General features: G+C 42.7%; 1 protein-coding gene across 4 annotated transcripts in view; it reads right to left on the bottom strand.

Annotated features, from left to right (window-relative positions):
- The window catches only part of DIAPH1 (diaphanous related formin 1), a 194604-nt gene that overhangs the window by 130297 nt on the left and 40364 nt on the right, over positions 1 to 23943 (bottom strand). For 2 of the 4 annotated variants that reach the window (XM_069969239.1, XM_069969237.1), the window contains exons 2-9: positions 9670 to 9696; positions 7943 to 8092; positions 7043 to 7144; positions 6052 to 6182; positions 3302 to 3379; positions 1880 to 1943; positions 1497 to 1636; positions 570 to 675 (exon numbers count right to left, since the gene is read on the bottom strand). In XM_069969239.1, coding sequence (XP_069825340.1) covers positions 570 to 675; positions 1497 to 1636; positions 1880 to 1943; positions 3302 to 3379; positions 6052 to 6182; positions 7043 to 7144; positions 7943 to 8092; positions 9670 to 9696 — 798 coding nt within the window. Of the gene's footprint in view, positions 1 to 569; positions 676 to 1496; positions 1637 to 1879; positions 1944 to 3301; positions 3380 to 6051; positions 6183 to 7042; positions 7145 to 7942; positions 8093 to 9669; positions 9697 to 10822; positions 11318 to 23943 lie in introns of those variants that run through there. The other 2 variants (XM_069969240.1, XM_069969238.1) reach the window with 2 other exon arrangements.

The following is a 23943-nucleotide window of genomic DNA, read 5'->3' as shown; positions in this document are numbered from 1 at the left end:
CCCATACCCAATCTGCACTGTAGTTTTTAATTTCGCCAGACTACTCCTCTAAAACACTCTCCTTCCTGGAAACCTTCCTCTTATACGCAGGTGATATTTAATAACTTAATTTACCGGGTCAATTATGTTGGTGAAATGGTATGAATAATCCAAACCATATTACATCACCGCATAGTGGCCAATCCTAATTTAGTAGGTATGGCCTTGCTTTGCACCAGTACTGGGAGGCTGTACTAGGCATTCGCCATGTGTGCAGGTTAATGAATCTTCGAGTCTTAGTGTGTATTCACACATTCAGGATCTGATGCAGATTTAAAACTGTGTTCAAACATGAATTTACACTGATGATATCTGCAGCAGATCCTGTACATGTGAATGTGCCCATAAGGAACATACCTGGATAAACAACTCACAGTCTCTACTCTACTCTTTTATGTCCCATATAGTAAACTTGTACAATTCTAATGAGAAAGCATCTAGCAGGTGATGAAGAAACATTTGCTGGACATAAAATACCTGAAGCCCAACCTGGTAAATAAACTGTAACCATTCATGAGATGCAAATCTACCTTAAGTGCGACTGGGCCACTTTTCAACCCCTCCAGAAGAGGCTTAAACCTTTCCATTTCACATATTTCTGCTCTATCTGTAAGCGCTCCAAGGACTCGTTCATGCCTAGAGAAAGGAAAAAACAAAAATCAGTATGCACTACAGAAGACTGAAACCAAACAACCACAGAGTAAGGAGGGTCATACACCTAAATGGCAGTCAGCCACGACTATCCTGAACCATAAACTCCTTACTACCCAAAAAGCATAGCTGATCAAGCTGACTATGCTTTTCAACACTAAGGGGGAGATTTTTCAAACATGGTGTAAAGTGAAACTGGCTCAGTTGCCCCTAGAAACCAATCAGATTCCTCCTTTCATTCTTCACAGACTTTGGAAAATGAAAAGTGGAATCTGATTGGTTGCTAGGGACAACTGAGCCAGTCTACTTTTCTTTTTCCCCAGAGATGGCGTCAATAGTGGACATAGGTAACTAGCATGCAGGTGGAGGTAAATACCATGGAGCAATTTGCTCCCCGCAAAGGCCAGAAGATGACAGAGCAAATGATTTGGCTTTTATTGGTCAGGGATCTACTGAATCTGGGTTGCAAAATATACGAGTATAAATTAACAAGTACAAACTAAGGGTATGTTCACACTGAGTAAAACAGGTGGAATTCTGTACGGAATCCCGCCTGTCTAAGTGTCCCATAGCCCGTCAATGGGAGAGCGTGCGCTCCTCCGCAGCCGGCGCTCTCCGCTCAAAGAAGTGACATGTCACTTCTTCGAGCGGTGAGTGGCGGCAGCGGAGAAGTGCACGCCCTCTAATTCACTCACAGCGCGACACTGAGCACGGCGGGATTCCGCGGAGCAGAGATCCTCCGCGGAATTCCGCCGTATTTGCTCAATGTGAACATACCCTAACAATTATAAAAGAAATGGACGTACATGTCCTCAGGTTGTGGCAGAATACACAGAGCAGAGAGCAACTTCAATGCATCGATCATCATGGCAGGAACGGAGGGATCCACAGCTTTTGCCAACAATAAAATTCCATCTTCCGTTTCCAACACTGTCTTTATTCCGAACTAGAAATCGAGATAAAACAATATATAAGCAAAATGGAGACTAGAAAAAAGGAATGTCGTTTTCTCAATGAAATTTCATCTAGGTCACATGACACAGAGTCAGGATCAATCGCGGTCCAAGTACTCTGACCCAGACTGATCAAAACTTTTGACCAGTCTATCTCACGTCAATTTTTATTTTTTAAGGATACACATCATCACTATTGCAAACGGTATAAATAAGTTTATCCCGCGTTTACTTACATTATTGTTCATAAAGGCTTTCAAACATCTGATGATTTCATGTTCACTCTTGGAATCACGGGGACTAAACCAAAAAAGAGAAGAAAGTGGATAAAAGGTTTTCATGTGTTATAGATTCAATTAATACATGAAGGTGGATAAAGCGGGAGCTAAACAAATTGTGTCCTCAATGGTTCACAGCGCTATGTACAACCCAGAGACTGTGCACACAGCTGTACGGTAAAGTCATTGGGAGATTAATGGCAGGTGGATGAGGCAGCTTGAGATGTGCTCCCTAGACCCTCACCATAGGTCCACATTCACACAGTATAGTACTCCTGCACTAGTCTAGTAGACCCAGCCTTAGACATAGTAAGTTTATCATAAGACAGCACATTTCTGACAGCTCATCATGTGAGGGTGATAGTCACCAAGTCTCAGCAGCAAACACTTTGCTGAGAAGCCAGCATTGCAGGCGTAGAACCTAAGTCTCAATGAATAAAACAAGCATCAAGGCTTTCACATGGCGGAGAGAGGAACCAAGCCATTTCAGGTCACATGACCCTTACTCATGGTCATGACTAAGAACATTCAGGCCAGTCAGGGTCTGAGTGTTCATACCTCCCACCGATCTTTAAATATAGCCGGGAGAATCACGCAGCTTAGAGCTTTCATCCTATGACTCCCTGATATCTCTATCACCAGAGACAATAGCGGACACCACTGCATGAGTGCAATACCAATGCATGTGAACAACGCGACAAAAAAAAAAAAAAATCAAAAGGGTGGGTTCACACTACGGAGTTCTCGCGGATAAACTCCGTGGAATTCCACTGGCTGTACGTGCGCCTTTCTGCCGGCTCCATAGACACCATTCTATGGGGCGGCTGATTCCCCCGAAAGAACTGACACGTTAATTCTTTCGGCGCAATACGGAATCAGCCGGCCCATAGAATGGTGTCTATGGAGACGGCAGAAAGGCGAGCGGCCGCGAGCGTGTACAGCCGACGGAATTCCGCGGAATTTATCAGCGAGAATTCCTCAGTGTAAACCCACCCATACAAGGAGAGAGATGGCAAGAACAGCAGCATTTATTAAACAAATGGAGCTTGGTATGTTTAGTATGGTTTGACAAAGAATATTAATGTTTATTGGACAATGCATTAGATGCCATGCAGATGAGTAAGACACACACTGCAAGGTGTGCGGCATCATATAGGATTGGGCACGACAATCATTGTTGGATGGTGTACCATGTCACACTGCATATTGGGTTATTCTGGATCCAGTGCTTAGAGGGGAGAGTGGATTTGTAATACACTATTTGAAGGGACATAACAACCTCCAGCAGAAATATTACGAGGCATGGAGGTATAGTGGGGCCTCTTGAAGTATACGGGTGCCCAATTACATTATAATGTAATTGTGTGATGTCGCACTTACCCAATCTGATCATCTTGTAGTCGTCGGAGGATATCAAGGAGACAGGCTAGACCTTCTGAACCAAAGTTTTGCACCCAACTAGAAAAGGAGGGGGGGAAAAAAAAAAAAAGAATATGATGAAATTCAAGTAATTTCTGAGCTACATCATGGGCCTTACATTGGGAATGAGCAAAATGTGGTATTGTTAGTTCAGGGAGCAAAACTGCAACAAATTAAGGAATTGTGAAGGATAATAAAAACATGACTGCTTTCAACTAACCATCTCAACCAACGAATATAAAATACTATTTGAGGGTATGTGCACACTGCCTAAAAGAGACGGAAAGTCTTTCGCGTAATCCGTCGCTCGCGTCTCCGCCCGTGTCATAGACTCCATTCTATGCACGGGCGGATTCCTTCCTCCATCCAAAGAATGATCAAGTTTATTCTTTGGACGGAGGAAGGAATCCGCCCGAGCATAGAATGGGGTCTATGAGACGGGTGGAGACGCGCCGCCTGCCACTGTCCGCAAGCAGGCACGAGCAACGGATTACACGACGGACTTTTCGTCTGTTTTAAGCAGTGTGCACATACCCTGAGATGGGAATACCCCCAGTAGGAGCATGTTTACACTGGCAAACCTGTGTGGCTTTTGATGCAGAAACTGCTGGATTTTCTATTTCTATTTCAGGCAGCGATTTTCTATCATAATGTACCGGTAAGTCAACAGGAGAGAAGTGCATGGCAGCCTGTTCTACTCATCGGTCTAGTATTTCTTTGCTTGTCATTGGTCAGGGACACTCAGACTCAATGACCAAAACTTTGGACATGTCCCTAGGACATACCAATTTATTTATTTGACAGGTTCATATTACAATGGCTTCCCCAGCAGTCTGGGGAAAGTCAAAAGTGTTGACCTAGTCCGTTTAAGTTTCTGATTTTCATAAGTTGCAATTTCCAATATTCTGTGCATATGTAGCTTCCATCATACAGTGAAGGATGTTTCTAAACTAAACATATTATCTCATTTTCTAAAATTGCCCACAAGCTGCTTTCTGGAAGATGTTCGATGAGCCCTAACTCCCCCACTTACACAGCTGAGCAAGTTACTTCTACAGAGGAGGTAGATAAGGAGCCCCGAAAATGTAACCAGCATATCCAGAAGAACATAGGATCAGTCAGACACAATTCTAAAGGTCCCCATACACCTTAGATATTGACAGGCCGCGACTCGCGGCATACTCGGCTGTCAATCTAAGGTGTATGGGGGCTCTCCCGAACAACCAGTGTTAAAAGGGGTTGGAAGTGATGAAAAATCACCACTAAACCCAATTTTTGGGGAAAGATAAGCTGCAGCTTACCCTTCCTCATAAAAACACGAACTCTCTGCCATGCCGAATGTTCCTGTGTATCGGGAGGACAAGCAGGAGAGATAACGGATGACTGGACCTTAACTTGCTGGATCCCCGTTCTTCCAACTGCCTAAAGCTGTCCCTACATCCCTACCATCCGCACCATAAAATCCGCTGCAATACGTTACGTGTGAAGCTACCCTAAAACTGATGAAAGAGGAGGATTTAATCCAAGAAGTTGGCTGAACGTGTTCAAAGTTTTGGGCAGCAGCCAGAAAGATAATTTGTGAATGAAAGAACAATGGCCAGTTTGATCAACTTTAACAGCCAATGCGGACTAAAATGTGTAAGACTCCATTTGAGAAGTTTTGTTCAATGGTTTTTCAACCTTTTATCTAATTTATATGGCCACTGTAAAGACCCACCATGGCAGAGAACTAACAGTTTTTTTAAAATTTGGATGAACATATTTTTTTAAAAGCCAGGATAAAATGGCTTATGCACTTCTGTCATCTGCAGTAAATCTTGACATGAAAGTCACTGATCCCACCAGGTCTCACTCCTGAGACCCACTGCAATCCCAAAATACGACTGTAGAGAGTGCGCTCCACTGCCCAGTCTGCAGAACATCAGACCTGTAAGGTCTGTAGACTCAAAAATGGATTTACCTGACAGCCAGAGAGAAAAGGGGACTGCCATGTATTCCCCCCGACTGTGTCAGGACTGCAGCGGGTCTCAGGAGTGAAACCCGAAACCCGGTGCAAACATTATCTTTGAGAACTTAAAAGGGGAAGTTAAAAGTAAATACTTAAAAGGGAAAAATCTAAGCATCTAACCTGCTAGCATGTCCCTATAGCGGACACAGTACTGAGGATAAAGGTAATTATATATTATATGCTAGGCTAATAAGGTATTTTGCTGCACTGTGAGAGGGACTACTGCCTTCGGTGCACCAATCCACGCCAGCCAGCCCGCTCCTTCTCATCAATATTAGAGCGGTGCAGGGCTCTGCTAATATTTGTTAGGAGGGACAGGCTGGCTGGGACGGATCGGTGCTCTATGAGCTGTAAACCTGCCCCCATACGGCAAAACATCTAATTAGTATATGAAAATGACTGGCAAATATCCCGTAAACAGCGTTGAGGATCAAGGTAAGAAACTTCATCCTCAACATTCCGTCAGTCATAGCGGCATATCAGCAGGTTAGATGCTTCCCTTAATACATATAGATGTTACAGACAGAAAGCCACCAAGGCCCGATTCACACACAGCAGCTTTTGATGTAGCTTTATTAGTGTATACTAGTGTACTTATATTCATCTGTGTCGCCTCTCTCCAGGATTATCTCCAGACTTTGTCTACTAAAAAGCATAATAAACTGCCCTGCAAGGACATGGTCATAGTGCTTCTTCTGCTTACCTGACTGGATTGTTATTGAGAGATACTCTCAGGGACTCTAAACAGGCCAGGAGGTTGGATTCTCCCAAACCAGATTTCAGATCCTGGATATACATTTGTGCAGACCGTGTGCTCTCCTTTTTGTTCATACCCTGTGTACAAAGCAAACCAACGTTAAAAAGGAACAGACTGAAAAGATACAGAATGCTCAAATCGACGTTTCTAGGTAATTGTGAATGTAGAAAGCAGACACCTACCAATACATCTCAGTATTAGATGCCATGAGGAGGCAATATCTGCATTGATGACTGTTAAAGGGGTATCCCACTCAAACATAACTTTTGATATGTTGCTGCCCATGATGAGGTTAACAATTCCTTCCATACTTGTTATTATCTATTCAGTCTCCTTCTCTCAGTTTTCAGCTGCTGCTTTCTGCTGAAGACACAAATCAGTGTGTAAGCCTCTCTCTCTGTCCCCCCTCCCTTCTGAGACTGCTGGGGTAAACAAGTCCCTGACTGGCTTTATCTGCAACATTGTAGCTTCTTTATAATACAGGGAGGGTTAATTTGAGGTCAAGTTTCTAATGACCTCACAGCCTTACAAAGAAGCTACAAAGTTACAGATAAAGCCTGCCAGGGACTTGTTTACATCAGCTGTCTCAGAAGGGAGGGGGAGGAGGAGGAGGAGACAGAGAAATGCTTACACACAGATTTTTGTGTTTGCAGTAGAAAGCAGCAGATGAGAACTGGGAGAAGGAGATAAAATAGATAACAACAAGTATGGAAGAAATTGTTAGTCTCACCATGGGCAGCAACATATCAAAAGTTATGTTTGAGTAGAATACCCCTTTTAAGGTCCCTGCATCCTGCTGGTAAATGTTATAACCCACCCTTGTATCCGCAGGTGTAGCCTCTGTTCTCAGTGACATCAGTAGTAACATTGTGAGACAGAAATGAACAGACTGAATATGACAGTGGCCTAATACATACATACCCAGCCTGTAACTCACCGCTTTTGATGTGTGCAGATACTGAGAGACCATCTCTCGTTTAATCATCATGTCTTTCTCCCGTAATGGCTGCTGTTTCTCTTCATTGAGGTTCATGTCATTCTAGGAATGCACAGAGAAAAGATATTAGTATCCATTGTAGGCCCCTACACATCCGGGCCATTACATCTAAAGAAACTAGATTAAAGGAGTCTGATTTTATTGAGAGCAATGTAGGAAGTGAACTACCGCATACACCCCCATGCTGTATCTTGGAAATGCAACAGGTGTCAGGAGTGAGACCCGATGCAATCACTAAATACTGACATGTCTGAAAACATGTCTAAAGTTATTGCATATGACAGCTAAAGCAGCCTTAAAGTGTAACTCTCATTTCTTGCTGGTGGCAAGATAGGCTGTTAAAATCCTGCTGCCGGCGCATGCTAACAACAGAACGCATCTGGCAGCACCGCTGACTGTATACTCTCACAAATCAGTCAGCGGCGGGACCGGATGAATTCCATCCTCTGCGTGCATCTAAACAGACAAGCCAGCAGCAAGATTTTAACAACGTGTCCTGCCACAAGCAAGTAACGAACACAAACACATACACCGGATCCACAGCGGATTTCACACTGTGAATTTGCAGTGAAATTCGCTGCGGATGCCTTGGCTGTAATTTTCAATGAGAATACATATTCGCAGCAGGATTAACATCCCGCTGCGAGTGACGGCCCTCACTGGCCAGTACATACATTACCTGCTCCACGCTCCAGCTTGCTTCAGGGGTTTCTGGCAGGACGTCCCGCCCAGCCAATCAGTGCGCTGCCACTGATTGGCTGAGCAGGACGTCCAGACGCTGGGAGTTCAGACGCTCCTCCTACTTTCTTGGCTGGTGAATCTTAAGGACAAATCACTTACCAACATCTGCTCAAACAACTCCAGCACGGTTTCATCGTTGAGTTCCTGTAGAGTCTGCAGCGGGTTGTCTGTGTAGTTTGCAGAGTTTCTATGGGACATGTAAGGTTTCTCCTTCTCTTTCTTTATCCTCATACTTGTGAATCTTTCCAGCTGTGTAACAGAAAAAGGATCCGTATTAGAAGCTCAATTTACTGCAATTTAATTTACTTCATACTCCATAGTCTGAAAGACTAAGATGTACTATGCCTAGATTATTGCCGGATTGGGTCTATAAGTCTATAAATATAGTAATACACAGAGGTGGACTGCATTGGGCTATGCACATGGAATCGGAGGGTTTTCATCCCCATGTATTACATTTTCTGAATGGCCATTGTGAATATCTGTTTTTCTAAATGCAATGATAGAAGCCAGACATGGTGAAAATGACTCAAGTCTTCCGCTTCTAGTGCAATAAAAATAAAGAAGAAGCAAAATTTAGCTGTGCTAGTTGGCGGGGCCAGTAGGTGTGCCGCCCAGAGACCTTTCAAGATGTGATCTTAAAAAAAAAAAAAAAAAAGTTTAAAGAAATGTATTTTATGGTTTATAACCATGTTATGAATACTGAGGGTGCCCTTTACTTCTCAACCCCTTGCTTATTGTTCTAAAGCACCGACATTATGTAAAATGGATACCAGGCACCATACCCTGACAGGGTGGTGCATGACCAAGGGGTTGAGAGAACCATAGTCTAAGGAGATAACTTGTCTCTTTGAGGAGTGCACTAAAGATGGCTAAAGATGGTCTACAAACAGAGGATCTATTGATATTGACCACTTCTACGATGAAGTCCAGGATCATCTCTCCATGAGTGGCTTAATACACAGACTACATTACAAACCAATAACTAATACAGAGGACCTTCTAGGCAACTTTATAGAAAACAGACAACCCCTAGGCATGGACATTTTCCTATTCTTGTTCCATGAAAATAAATAAATAAAAGACAATATATAAATATATATATTTATTTTTTTACACTACTGTATTGTTTATTGAAATCACACATGCATAGAAAACCAGGAGTGGATTAGTGCAGGGTTAGTTTTATTCCTTTTATTCTTATACTATCATAGTTTAAGTGGTTTTAGGTTTAAAAGACCAAACAGAAGCCAATAAATCTGAGCTGTCATGTTAAGAGCCGCGGGCAGGCAGATAAGTGTATACCGTCAAAATAATGGAACAAATATGTAAAATATAATTTTTATAATAGGAGTGTCATTTTAGGAATGACAGCTATATTAATGTATACCTATTCAAGAAGAAATTCAACAACAACATAATACAAGAACAATGTTTAAGCCACACGTTAGTTTTTTACTCATATAGCGTTATTACATTTGCACACAAGCACAGCAACATATTCTGGTTAGAGATGAGACAATGAAACAGAGATGGCTGAACTGTATATATGTCAGTAAACTGGGTCTAGATATATAGGGAACCAGTCCAGTCATTCTAATAAAGAGGACTGACAGTGGATGAGACCGATCAGCAGATGGCTGCTCTGACCACTGATCATCAGCACATGTATGGCTATAATATGGTAATAATAGTTCTGGTTTCAAACAAATAAAAAAAAAAAAAATACCATATACATTTCAGCCATTGGATTTCAATGAATGGGCACAGAAGCTGGCACAAGATAAGCAGCGGCGGGCACATCAGGGTATACGTAACACACTTACCTCATCTACCATGAGACGCTTAAATGTCTGATATAACCAAATGATTTATGAAGATGGAAAGAAAAAAAAAACAGGAGACAAAAGACAAAATCAGTCGGACAGAAGAGATGACCCATAGAATTCACCAAACATTAAGAATACAGCAGAACATAATGGAGAGGTCACCAACATTCAATACGTGATAATGGACAAAGGCTTTACATAAAGCAGTAAGAGTCTGTGTGTACACCCTTCACTTCTAAAGTCTTGTTCTGAACCAGAGTTACATCGGGTCTTTTTCTACAGTCACATACAAAGCTTATCTCAAAACGGAGAGAGCAATGCATTGTGGTAGTTTACATGGTACATACACATAGAGCAGGGCTGTTAAAGGGGACTATCCTTAGCATGGCCCATAATATAATATCAATTGGGGACAAGACTCTCAGATAACTAAAGGGATAAGAGGCACATATTCTTTACTGTTTACCAGGCATGGCTCCATATAGTCTCTAAATGAGATGGTACTGAAACTCCTAGGTACTTAGTCCCATTAAATGAATAGGGCTGGGCTGTAATACCATGCATAGCCACTACAAAGTGTATGTCACTGTTCAAAGTAAATAAAGAAGGAGATATCTTCAATCAGCTGATCGTGGGGACTGCAAGAAAACAACCACAAATATAGAAGTTTTGGAAAACCCACAAACATTAGTTGCCATACAGCCAAACCGGTCTGTATAAGAGGGATTCTCAACTCTTCCCTAACTGCAGGTGTCAAGAAAAGCGATCATGCTGAATTTCAATATGCTCAATCCTCTATTCTTGATCACTCTGACATGTTTGACAACACAGAAGAGAATTTAAAAAGAGCTTTGTATGTGAATGGAGAAAAAGACAAAAAATAACTCAAAAATAAAGCAAAGAATTAACAAAGTGTCTCCCCTTTCTGGGAAGCATTATACAGGAATGACACTTTAAGTGTTGCACAAAAATTTAAAGGGACTATTCACAACTTACTATTAGCCTTGCAAAATTGAGACATTAAAAATAGACACACAAAAAATTGTACTCAGCTATCCTTATTGCCGATTTCACAGCAGTGGTAGGGGATCAGGGAAGGGGAGTACAAGTTGGGCGTATTATTATTATTAGCATTTCAGGCCACATTTACACATAAAATGTAACCCCAGGAGAGAAACGTCATGGCTGCTTAGCTGCATTTCCGTCTCTGCTGTCAGGTCAGAGCTGAAAGACAAAACAATCTGAGACAGGCTGGTCGCTGGGAAATCGTTGGCAAACAGGACGCAGCCTGTACATCTAAGGACAGGACTCCATGGCTAAACGCATCACTGTACTTTTATCATGGGAGTCGATAATAATGCCATATATCACGTTACTGATGACAATGCTAATCTAAGGGGGCATCAATGGCGCCAAAGTTTACTTTCTGTGGGGTTGCTAAGCAGCAATTCCATAGCAACCAGTGTCCCAGATTACTTAGTACTCCAGCTCTATGATAAGTATGACCTGAGGACAGAGATGGGGTGACAAGGATTAGCGCTGAATCCTTAGTAATACATTGAGGAGAAAGTCTCTAGAACACAGAGCAATGTGACACAAATATGAGAAGTGAACGTGACATCGTGTAAGACCATGTAGAACAAGGCTAAGGATGATAAAAGACACCATCACCAGTGAAGCTTCTTGTGTAGCTGCCACCACATACATCAGTGCTTGGTTATTAAAGATACAGAAACATAAAAAGATTAGCAAAATAAATAATAAATGCAGTCAAATTGAATGGTATTGTGTAATTGCAGTGTGTTATGTGCGTATTTTATTAAACGGGTGTGTTTCTGCGAGTCTGCTGCGGATTGGGTGTGAGTAGTCCGCAGCAAAACTGTACATGTGAACAGACCCTCAAAGTATAAGAAAATACAGGTATTTTCAGTCACTTGTATTTCAGTTGTAGTACCTGAAGTTCTCCACTAGAGGCTGCACTAACACCATGGACATTCACAACAAGTAACTTTGTGCAGTTGTAAAAACACACACATACCAAAAAGGTGAGATATACACAAGATGACCACACAGGCTTTACACACACTGCGTCATTATGCAGCAGGAAGTTTAGATTCTTTTTTTTTTATATATATATATATTTACAACAAATTATTTCCCCATAAAATCTTGTATATACAGTATACCATATAAGTTCAGGGTACAAGAACATCTGTCACTGCTATAATACAGGCACAAAAATGTAGTAGTACTGTAGTCGCCCATAGACAGGCCCATAGCGGAGATGAGTGACTATAACCTTGTGTACAGCACCGTAGGATACGTTTGCGTCACACATCCGTAACTAATAATACATTTGTTTCCCTTTGTGCGCATATATAGTTATATACAGGCAGAGGACAGGTTCTTAGGATGTATAATTATATATGAGAGATCTAAGACACACATAATACCGCCTAGTGTCTGACTACTGGAGGGGCCCATGTCTGATGATCTATGACAGTCTCATCTGGCAGTCAGTGAGAGGATTTCCAGATGAAATGCTGAATGACTTTTATAAATCGGACATGACATGTATGTAAGGAATGGAGGAGATCCTGCAATAAACAGAACTATCACTGTGTGAATACTGAGCTTAACAGGATTTCTGATGACTTGTGGCGGTGGCTCCTGACTGGCATTATGAATGGAGATCTGCTGAGCAGGGAGGAGCACTGGGGATTTCCTGGATAGTAGTTTTATTTTCCTAAACGAATGAGAAGTGTAATACAGAAAACCTATCGGTCTGTATATGTATCCAGAGACTGAACGTGCACATACACATAAGAGCAAAGTCCACCAAACCCATCTATTCCAATAGAACTGCCTGATATCTCGTCAAGGATCCCCTGACAGATACTGGTGGAAAGAAGGATTGGGCATGCTGAAGGTCAACAAGTTCTTAAATAATCCCCATAGAAAACCTTTCCTGCTCTGGACAGTTCCTGTCTGGGCCAGAGATGTAAGCAGAGAGCACAGGAAAGAAAACACCACATACAGCAGCTGATAAGTATGGGAAGACTTGAGATTTTTAAACAGAAGTAAATTAGGCTATGTTTACACACAGAGATAATTTGACCGATTTATCTGACAGATTTTTGAAGCCCAAACCAGGAACGGACTATAATCAGAGAACAGATCATAAAGGAAAGACTGAGATTTCTCCTCTTTACTAATCCATTCCCGTCTTTGGCTTCAAAAATCTGTCAGATAAACTGGTCATTTATTTGTGTGTGTATAAACACAGCCTTACAAATCTATACAATTTTTGGGAGCCAGTTGATTTTAGAGAATTTTTTTTTGATAGAGTGCCCCTTTAATAAATCAGTTTGTGCAGCAGCTGACCCCCACCACCACCACCACACAAAGCACAGTGAATATCTACATATTGGAAAAATTAGATTTTTATTTTTTTTTCAGAGTTTTGGAGCCACTCCCAGCATTAGTGAACATTATACTATGTGTGAACTCTGCCTAAAACTAAAGGTAAACTCTACACTGAGGACAACGCAAACGCGAAACTTTTTTTACCCGCAAAACTTAGTCATATTCACTTGAAGGAGGCAGCAAAAACAGATCCCTTTAATCATGAAATTCTCCATAAACCAAATCTGTTCTACATAAAAGGACATAAAGAATAACCAACTGTACATGAGTGTATAGAGGAGATGGCGGGGAATGAGTGCGGGATCTGCGGCCTGGGAGACTGGATAACCAGACATGTTGATGCTGATAGTTAAGCAGGGTCACTGGGTCAGCTATTTAAGTCCATACACATGAGAGAACACGGGGCTGACTGCTCAGGAATTACTGCTGCCATTAAAGGGACACGCACAGTTTTTCCTTCAATCTTGGATAATCCTGCGCTATTTATCACAGTTTTTAAAGACATACATTTAAAAGGGAGACAAAGCAGCATGGAGGCAACCTTTATCCTTCCAGTCATATGACCTGTGACTGAAAAAGACTACTAGTCTGAGACTAGAGAAGGGGCTTCCCAGTCCGGACCCTCAGATGGGACCACAGTGCTGATGATTTCCCAACCAGATCCAAATAGAGATTTTGCTGCAGAATTGCTGTAGAGGATTTTTGTGTGAATCGTGTGAAGATAAAAAATAAAAAGTCAATGTATTTAAAACTAGCAGTTTTATTGTGTGTGTGGGGGGGGGGGGATACAAAAGCTTCTGACATGCCATAGACATGTCAAAATTTTTATTGGTCACCCAGAGTGCTGACACCCCCGTTGATGAGTGGGGAGAAGCGCTCAGCTGAGAGCTTCTCTCCCCTGACTGCAGGAGAGGGATTCTATACAAAGAGCAGTTAGAAGAGAGACAGGTAGAAAATTGCTCAGCTAAGGCTGCATTCACACGTTCTGTGTCCCGCACGGAACACGGACGTGAAATGCCTGTAACGGACTCTCCCTCTGCCGGGCAGCATCTGTGATAAGTTGCTGGGAGCGGGGGAGTCCGTTACAGGCATTTCACGTCCGTGTTCCGTGCTGAACACGGAATGTGTGAATGTGGCCTTAGTGTTTCTCCTTGCTTGCTCCTAATCAATGGGGTCTGAGCACCCACACAGTCACAAAGGTTTTTTGTTTTTTAATGACAAAAACACTTTAAGGCTGAGTTCACACAATCCATGCTCGCTTTATAAAGCACAGCCGAGCGGAAGTGGGGAATCTCTGCAGCACTGTAGTGACTAAGCCACGCGGGTGTTTCATTACAGTGCCACGGAGATTAAAACAGTCCCCCCCCCCCCCGCCCCCCTCGCAGCATGTTATTGACACATGATACAGTGTGGGGAAAGAGTCCAGTACAGGGATTCACTGTCTGTGACCACCGTGCTTCAAGAAGCGAACACGGATCGTGTGAATACAGCCTAAGTGGGACATTTATCAAACATGGTGTCACGTAAAACTGGCTCAGTTGCCCCTAGCAACCAATCAGATTCCACCTTTCATTTTCTAAAGAGTCTGTGAGGATTAGGTGACCTAGCGAACGACTAAAAAAAGTCACTACTATCCATTAGCATCAAACACAATGATATACAACCTATAGAAGTATAAAAATGCTGGACAACAAAATCTCAATAAACAATGAATACTTTATTATTACATATCAAAGATAATATTTAAAAACATTAAAAAAAGGGAAGCAGAAAAATATACATAACATGTATCAAATGGTATACAAGGCAGGAAATAAATAGATGTTAAATACACTACATACTGACTAAACAGTGGTATGTCAATTGACTCCCAGAGGAAAGTGTACTAGTGCAAAATAAACAAGAAACTAAAAAAGTGCTAAAGTAACCTCTATATATTACTGCAAGTGCAGTACAAGTGCAAAGTCACATGTGCTAAAGTAAGCTATAAGTTAAACTGAGAGAGTAACAATAATCTATAATACTTAAACCTCGGGGTCCACACTGTATGCTGCCAAGTATTGCCACTCACCCGACGCAGCGTTTCGCTGTATAAGCTTTATCAAGGGTAGATAAAGCTTATACAGCGAAACGCTGCGTCGGGTGAGTGGCAATACTTGGCAGCATACAGTGTGGACCCCGAGGTTTAAGTATTATAGATTATTGTTACTCTCTCAGTTTAACTTATAGCTTACTTTAGCACATGTGACTTTGCACTTGTACTGCACTTGCAGTAATATATAGAGGTTACTTTAGCACTTTTTTAGTTTCTTGTTTATTTTGCACTAGTACACTTTCCTCTGGGAGTCAATTGACATACCACTGTTTAGTCAGTATGTAGTGTATTTAACATCTATTTATTTCCTGCCTTGTATACCATTTGATACATGTTATGTATATTTTTCTGCTTCCCTTTTTTTAATGTTTTTAAATATTATCTTTGATATGTAATAATAAAGTATTCATTGTTTATTGAGATTTTGTTGTCCAGCATTTTTATACTTCTATAGGTTGTATATAGAGTCTGTGAGGAATGAAAGGTGGAATCTGATTGGTTGCTAGGGGCAACTGAGCCAGTTTCACTCTACACCATGTTTGATAACTCTCCCCCTAAGGGTCCATTCACATGTACCGTACCACACTTCGCATTGAAATACACTGCGATACTGATTACTATGAAAGTCTATGGCACCCTGTTTCTGCAGTGGATTTTCATTCTGTGATGTTAAAAATAATAACCAGACCATGCTTACTTGTCTGCGCTCCCCCAATGCCTTCCTGCTTGCTCCTGTGAGTTCATCAGCCAATCACTGGATCAGTCCATCACTGGCTGTGGGGAGACAGGGTAGTGATTGGCTGAGTAGGCAGTCACTGAGCGGGGGACCAGACACTGGCAGAGCGCAGACAAGTACAGCCTCATTATTTTTCAACATCACAGCAGCACAATATCTAAGTTGTACAAGGCTATAGAATGGGGTGCCATAGACTTTAATAGTAATCAGCATCTCCACGGATTTCACTGTGAGCAGTGTGAAGAGACACAGAATGTTTGTTCACATTCTGAGTGATTTTTACCTCTTCTGTGTTTTTAACCCATTCCTAGTTTTGGCTTACAAATATTAATGGTAATCATAGATCATAGAAATATTAAGCCTGACCAAAAAACTTCTGTATGAGTGTCCTAATAGGAAACCGTGCACTATGAAAGCCAATAATCATCAGGGCACGACACAAGACAAGAGCAAGCACCGTTCTATTCTACCAAATGCTGAATAGAGGAGCCCCGCTGCTTCCGGACATAATCTACACAACGCGATGAGGAAAAGCGGTGTAAAGCAGGAAGCGCACATGCTGATTGCTCATGTAGAACATGTAATAGCACTGAGACCCGGAAACCACAAGTCACTGCTTCCCCAAAAATCCCTTTAATGAAATGCCAAGTGTCTCGGAGCAAAGACATTAAAAAGTTTATGCAGCCGATAAGGACACAATCCTGCAAAAAGGGAAAGCCTTTCTATATCCGAGACCAAAGCCAGCTGACCATACCCAACACTGTGTGCCATTCATCCCATTTATCTTCTGTACAGTTAGTTAAATTTTCGGGGGGACTCTTCCATAAGGGGAGCACAATTTTTTCAATAAAAAAAAACCAAACAAACAAAAAAAACGGATGAAAATGCTGGTGACAATTGTTATTATCAGGGGGCGCAAAAAAAAAAAAAAAAATTGTTCTGATATTCTGGAGACTCCTGTTTTGCTGGAGAAATAGAAAAAGTCTGAAGGGATTTCTTAAAGGGAATCTGTCCATAATTTAGCTGTAGCTAAACTTCTAACAGCTCTAAATAATAGCTGAGAAGGAAAGAGTATAAATACTGTTGTAATGATGAGAAAACTGCATTTTAATGTCCTGGTTGCAACTACTGAATAGTCAGAAAAGCGGGATCTTAAGCCAAGCTACCTGTAACAGAGGTGTCCTCTGTCCCGCCTCTCACCAGTGATTGACAGCTCTACCGCAAACAATCATTGGTGAGAAGCAACTGGCCTTAGTCAACTGCATGTTAAAGCAGCACTCCAGAGACAAAAAAGAGATTGTTTTAAATACACTGCTTTAATAAAGTTATAATACTCTGTAATATAACAATAATAATAATAACAATAACAACAATAACAATAACAATAACAATAATAATAATTATATATATATATATATATATATATATATATATATATATATATATATATATATACACACATATACATATACATACATACATACACACACACACACACACACACTTCCATTTTGTGGCGGCAGTAAGGGGAGACAGGGAGAACAGTATAAACGGTACAAGGGGGGCTTGAAAGCGATGGCTTGTGCACATTAGCAAATGAAAGACCAGTTTCTCTAGCAATAACATGAAGGAACATCTTCGACAGTATATACACAATACAGACGACAAGCTCAATGTATACATAACAATACATTACAGGACACATATGCAAAACCTACAAAACTTGTGAAACAGTATTTTTGGGTCTATCTAGCAGCGTTGTTCCTTTAAGACTCTGCATGGAGCCGGTGCAATGATTTATTCTGAATCTACACCACCAGGATGAGACGGATTACAGTGCTATTTCCAGTTTACATATAAATCACTATATAATACGATCCTTGCTCCAATCTGAAGGTTTACACAATCAGCAAACTTTCCGTCCGTCCTCCACCCATAGTAACAAGCAAACAATAGTTGGCCTTATTCACTGGGTGGGACTGTAGCTATAAAGGCAGCTATGGTTTTGGCAGGCCATGTAGGTGTATACAGGGCTGGAGAGGTGCACGTTCCTATTGCACACTATTAAATAGCCACCCACAAATGTGAAGCAACCATAAATGCCATGTGAGCGTGTTGTACCTGACATCACTGCCGTTTTATGAGGGGACGTTTAAGAACAGGAATGTCGGCACTTCTAAATAGTTATTTACAGTCCAAGGACATGGGATGAACATCTGAATGTCAAAGCGTCATGCCGGCGACACAGGCTGCCACACTGTCATGTCAAAAGAAAAGGCGGCGCATTGAAGTATATAATAAAAAAATGGCTCCAGTATGTAAATATTGCTGTGACATTCATATTACGATGCCACCAGGTGTTCTTTTGATTCCCTTGCAGAACGTCCACCTGATGGGTCCAGTGCTGGTGGTCACACATGCTCAGTAGCTCAGCCCGACCGCCCAGACCATCAGAGTGTTTCCTGTGACTGTTCAGGCCACCAATAAGAATCAGTGTAGCCAAAGAATCTTCTCACCAACCCTGGACACATTAGTTGAATGATATATAAAGTAGTGTTGAGCAAACTTTAAAAAAGTGAACCCAAACACTCGGCATTCAGATCCTGGCGTCTGGAAAAATTGGATGCCACAGGCTGCATCCATGTTTTCCAGGCAAATAGCAATATTAGGGTTTTCTGAAGCCTACTCAACACTATTTGGGTATGTTCACACAACGTTAGAGACCGGCCGTTCTGTGACCCGTCAGGCCAGTCTCTGAAAAGATCATCCCGGTACCGGCCGGATGATCTTTGGCGCTGTAGAGTTTTGATGCGGGCGCATCCGTGCGCACCCGCATCAGAACTCCCCACAGCATACTATGGAGCGTGCGGCCAGAGCCGCTCGCTTCATAGTGTGCACTGACATGGTTTTCTGCGGCCGCTATTCACTGAATAGCAGCTGCAGAAAACTGACATGTCAGTTCTTTTCGGCACCATAGACGGCCAGGTAACGTATATTTTCATAAAAATCACGGCCGTTGTTGTACGAAGGAATACGTTGTGTGAACATATATAAAGAAAAAACAGCAGGGAGCAGTATAACACACAACAGCATTATTTAAATAATTTATATAGGAAAGGGAACCGCTTGTCCATAGCGACTAGAGATAAGTGAACTTTTGTGCTTACATTAACCCAGATTTACTCCATGTTTGCTCATCTCATACAGATGAGGCCAAAGTGCTGTAAAATCTTTGTTATTTCAGGTTGACATTTTGATGGCTTTGGCTTTCAGAAATAATTTTTAAAGCGTTTATGGTCTCTATGTATGAAGGTTTCAATGGTTGTCCCAGAATAAGTTATTACTGTTCCCTTAATAAGCTGAAAAGTTCAGAAAAATCCTCAGCTTCTCTATGAAAAGTTGCCCTAGTGTAAAAACACCCACTCCACAGCCAAGTAGTGACGGTGCGGAGCAAAGCCTCAGCTGGATGCCTCTTATTCAGCATTTCTGGTCCACCATCCAGAGAACAATGTGCTATTCACAAGCTACTTCCACTAACCGGCGGACTAGTCAGCTGACAAAACCTTGTCCCACTTGTATGAAAACAGAGCGGCAATGTCCTGCTCATCTACTTATTAGCATCTCGAAGACGACCAGCAGTGTCCAGAGGAACAAAGTGCGTGTGTTCTTCGATGAGAGCAGAATGTGTCCGCCACGTGACAAGTGTTTACCAACAATAGATGTATACATCCTATAGTGACATCAATACGGCCCCCTCACCAAACACTGTACACTGTATGCTGGGATCCTGGCCATTATCCTCAATAAGCCACACAGCACAGTGTATAATTTGAGTCCAAAGTCAGCATAATAATCCATTATACAGAACACTGTGTATTCGTTATACAAAGCAGATTCTTGGACCATGCATAGCCAGATTTGGTAACCACCATTTAGAAGATATGGACCCTAATATATACATTTTAACTAAAAATTCTGTATTGGACATTCATTAGTGTCAATTTAGCCCCTATACCTGAGTAAAGTTACACAGGGCCACCCATTCACAAACTTCAATTGACCCCTGAAGAAGCCGCGAGACAGAAACGCGTTGGAAAAGTATCACTGATCCCATTTTATGCACGTGGGTTGTCACCTTTTATCGCAGGTTTTATGGGCCAAATGGTATCTACTTAGAATCAAGGAAAAGAGAGGCATGATATTATACTCAAACAATATACTGGTGCAACAGTTCAAACAAGAACACGGTATTCCAAAGTATACTGGTGATAGACTCCATTCACATGACGTTTCATTGTCCAAGAACAGGGTTGCCCAATCTATGGCTCTCCAGTTAATGCAAAAGTTTCATGATGCCCCGAGTCTCGAAGGCTGGTAAACCATCATGGGAGTTGTAGTTTCATAATGATTGGAAAGTCACAGGTTGGGAAACTTTAAACTAGTTATGACGAATCTCTACCGAATTATTATTAGGTCACATAGAAGAACCAATGTTAAAGGAAATCTGTCAGCACCCACGGCCTAGCTGAGGTGCTGGCGCTGTGCTGTAGCTGGCAGTCCCCTGGTGAGTATGTTACCTTTTTGTGGATTATGCACAATCTGGAGTCTTCTACTTTAAAGGGGTTATCCAGCGCTACAAAAACATGGCCACTTTTCCCCCTCTCTTGTCTCCAGTTTGGGTGGGGTTTCAAACTTAGTTGCATTGAAGTAAATGGAGCTTAATTGCAAACCACACCTGAACAGGAGACAAGAGAGGGGGAAAAGTAGCCATGTTTATGTAGCACTGGATAATCCCTTTAATGAACAGTGAAAGAGGAGTTGTGTGTGCTGCACTCTGGCACACCTCACCACTCCCCCCTTCCTCCTCATAAATAATCAGTGCTGCCCGGCCTCCTGCTCGCTCAGCTGTCAGTACCTGCCTACAGAGGACTGATCTGCAATCAGAGACACTGGCTGAGAGCTGGGCAGAAGGCTGGGCAGCATTGATTATTCATGAAGAGGAGGGAGGAAGCAGTGGTGAGGAGTGGTAAAGTGCAGCACAAACGATGAGCCACAGTTCCTCTTTGACTCTTCATTAAAGGGGTAGTGCGGCGGTAAAGAATTGACAGAATAACACACATTACAAAGTAATACAACTTTGTAATGTATGTTATGTCTGTGAATGGCCCCCTTCCCCGTGTCCCACCACCCCCACCCGTGTACCCGGAAGGGTGGTGCGCTATACATACATACGTGCCGACTCGTCTCCGATCTTCAGGCTGCGATGTAGTCTTCGGACGGCCGGGCCGAATCCCTCCAGGCTTCCTGAGTGCCGGCCGCCCTCTTCAGCATCATCAGATGCTCAGCCGCAATTAGCTGAGCACAGTTTGGCTCAGCCAATCGCGGCTGAGCAGCTGATGACGCGGCCCGCGTCATCGGCTGCTCAGCCGCGATTGGCTGAGCACAGTTATGCTCAGCCAATCGCGGCTGAGCAGCCGATGACGCTGAAGAGGGCGGCCGGCACTCAGGAAGCTCGGAGGGATTCGGCCCGGCCGTCCAAAGGCGACATCGCAGACTGAAGATCGGAGACGAGTCGGCACGTGACAGGTATGTATAGCGCACCACACTTCCGGGTATATGGGTGGGGGGGGGTGGGACACGGGGAAGGGGGCCATTCACAGACATAACATACATTACAAAGTTGTATAACTTCGTAATGTGTGTTATTCTGTCAATAATTCTTTACCGCCGCACTACCCCTTTAAAGTAGGAGACCTGAGATTGTGCATAATCCACTGCACGGACACATTATCAAAAGGAACCATGCTCACTAGGCGACTGCCAGCTACAGCACACTGTCAGCACCTTAGGTAGGGCCTGGAAGCTGACAGATACCCTTTAAGAACAGCTATGTTAGGAATCATCTACACAGAGAACTTTCTATGGAAAAGGGAATTTTGCTAAAAGTAAAGTTTGTAAACCAGAGCACAGGATGGATGGAGTCTATGTGAACGTGCACCCAGCAGAGGAGAAAAACAATTTCATCTTTGTCCTCTAACAACATTTTCTGCCTGACTAATCGGGTCAATTATCCAAGATGCTAAAGGAGGCAGAATTAGGAGGAAAGGCGGCAGCAGACAGGCACAGAGACAATAAGGAAAGACTCTGCTAGATGACATATTGTATTGGTTTCCTGCACATCTCTTAGGATTAGGCCTCAATCCTCAGGAATGTACGTACCTTGGACAACACAACCAATCCAAAGGTACGGACTTCTAGGAGGAATGTGGGCAGATCACTCGTGGTGTCACACTGTTTTAGGCACCAGCAGTATAAAAACTGAACTTTATACCAGCCAGAGTGCAAAGACTTCTGTATCAGAGGGGCATGGATGCCTTGGATGAGTAATAATGTATTGGGGGGGGCAGGGATGCCTTGGATGAGTATTAATGTATCGGGAGACAGGGATGCCTTGGATGAGTATTAATGTATCAGGAGGGGGCATGGATGCATCGGATGAGTATTAATGTATCGGGAGACAGGGATGCATCGGATGAGTATTAATGTATCGGGAGACAGGGATGCATCGGATGAGTATTAATGTATCGGGAGACAGGGATGCATCGGATGAGTATTAATGTATCGGGAGGCAGGGATGCATCGGATGAGTATTAATGTATCGGGAGACAGGGATGCCTTGGATGAGTATTAATGTATCGGGGGCAGGGATGCATCGGATGAGTATTAATGTATCGGGGGGCAGGGATGCCTTGGATGAGTATTAATGTATCGGGGGCAGGGATGCATCGGATGAGTATTAATGTATCGGGGGCAGGGATGCATCGGATGAGTATTAATGTATCGGGGGGCAGGGATGCCTTGGATGAGTATTAATGTATCGGGGGCAGGGATGCATCGGATGAGTATTAATGTATCGGGGGCAGGGATGCATCGGATGAGTATTAATGTATCGGGGGCAGGGATGCATCGGATGAGTATTAATGTATCGGGGGCAGGGATGCATCGGATGAGTATTAATGTATCGGGGGCAGGGATGCATCGGATGAGTATTAATGTATCGGGGGCAGGGATGCATCGGATGAGTATTAATGTATCGGGGGCAGGGATGCATCGGATGAGTATTAATGTATCGGGAGACAGGGATGCCTTGGATGAGTATTAATGTATCGGGGGGCAGGGATGCCTTGGATGAGTATTAATGTATCGGGGGGCAGGGATGCATCGCACGAGTATGAATGCGTCAGAGGGGCATGGATACATCAGAAGAGAATGAACTGAAGTCCCAATGGAGAAAAGTTTGCAATTTTCAGCAGATCCACTGTATGAGTTGACATGTTGCAGAGTTCTGTACACCACTGGTCAATTTCCATCTGGATTTTTTCATGAAATCTAAAATATCTCATGCACCCTCTCGGTACTATAATAACCTGCAAAACCTGTTACAAGCATCGGACTGGTTTTCATGCTTCGCAGGTCGGCCTAACACTTCCTTATTACTTACACATATTATGGAAGTAACACAAAGACCCCTGTGGTTTTCCTAACCCAAACTTCCCACACTATAGTGATCTTCTGTAGTCTCGCTCCATAGAAGTGCAGGGCACTGGGTGCTGAACTTATGACTTCAATCCTGCAGTCTCTTATTTTCTCTCATATAATATGTAAAGTCGTGTAAGATGCAATGGCGGAGGAGAGCGCAGTGCAGTAGGCCACAACACCTGCTCTGTGCCTGTATTCTCTAACAGGTGACAGGTGGATGGCCTGTAATTATGGAGGATTAAGTAACATACTGGTGGGATCCATACATTATTGACCATACACCAATTGTCTGCTAACAGATCCCCATTCCCATCATGTCGGTCAGCTCAGGAGAAGAAATATAATAGAAGGCAGCATGCTCCTGGACATCATATCATCATAGGCTACCATGACCTCAATGTTCCGCTATGGGTCTTTTTGCATCACTTTATCCCCTCATAGGGAAACAGAGATTGCCTGGCAATTTTACTGTGAC

Source organism: Dendropsophus ebraccatus, chromosome 1 (assembly GCF_027789765.1).
Source record: "Dendropsophus ebraccatus isolate aDenEbr1 chromosome 1, aDenEbr1.pat, whole genome shotgun sequence".
Taxonomy (NCBI): Eukaryota; Metazoa; Chordata; class Amphibia; order Anura; family Hylidae; genus Dendropsophus; species Dendropsophus ebraccatus.
Note: the sequence above shows the minus strand (reverse complement) of the source record. Positions and strands in the feature narration are given on the sequence as shown.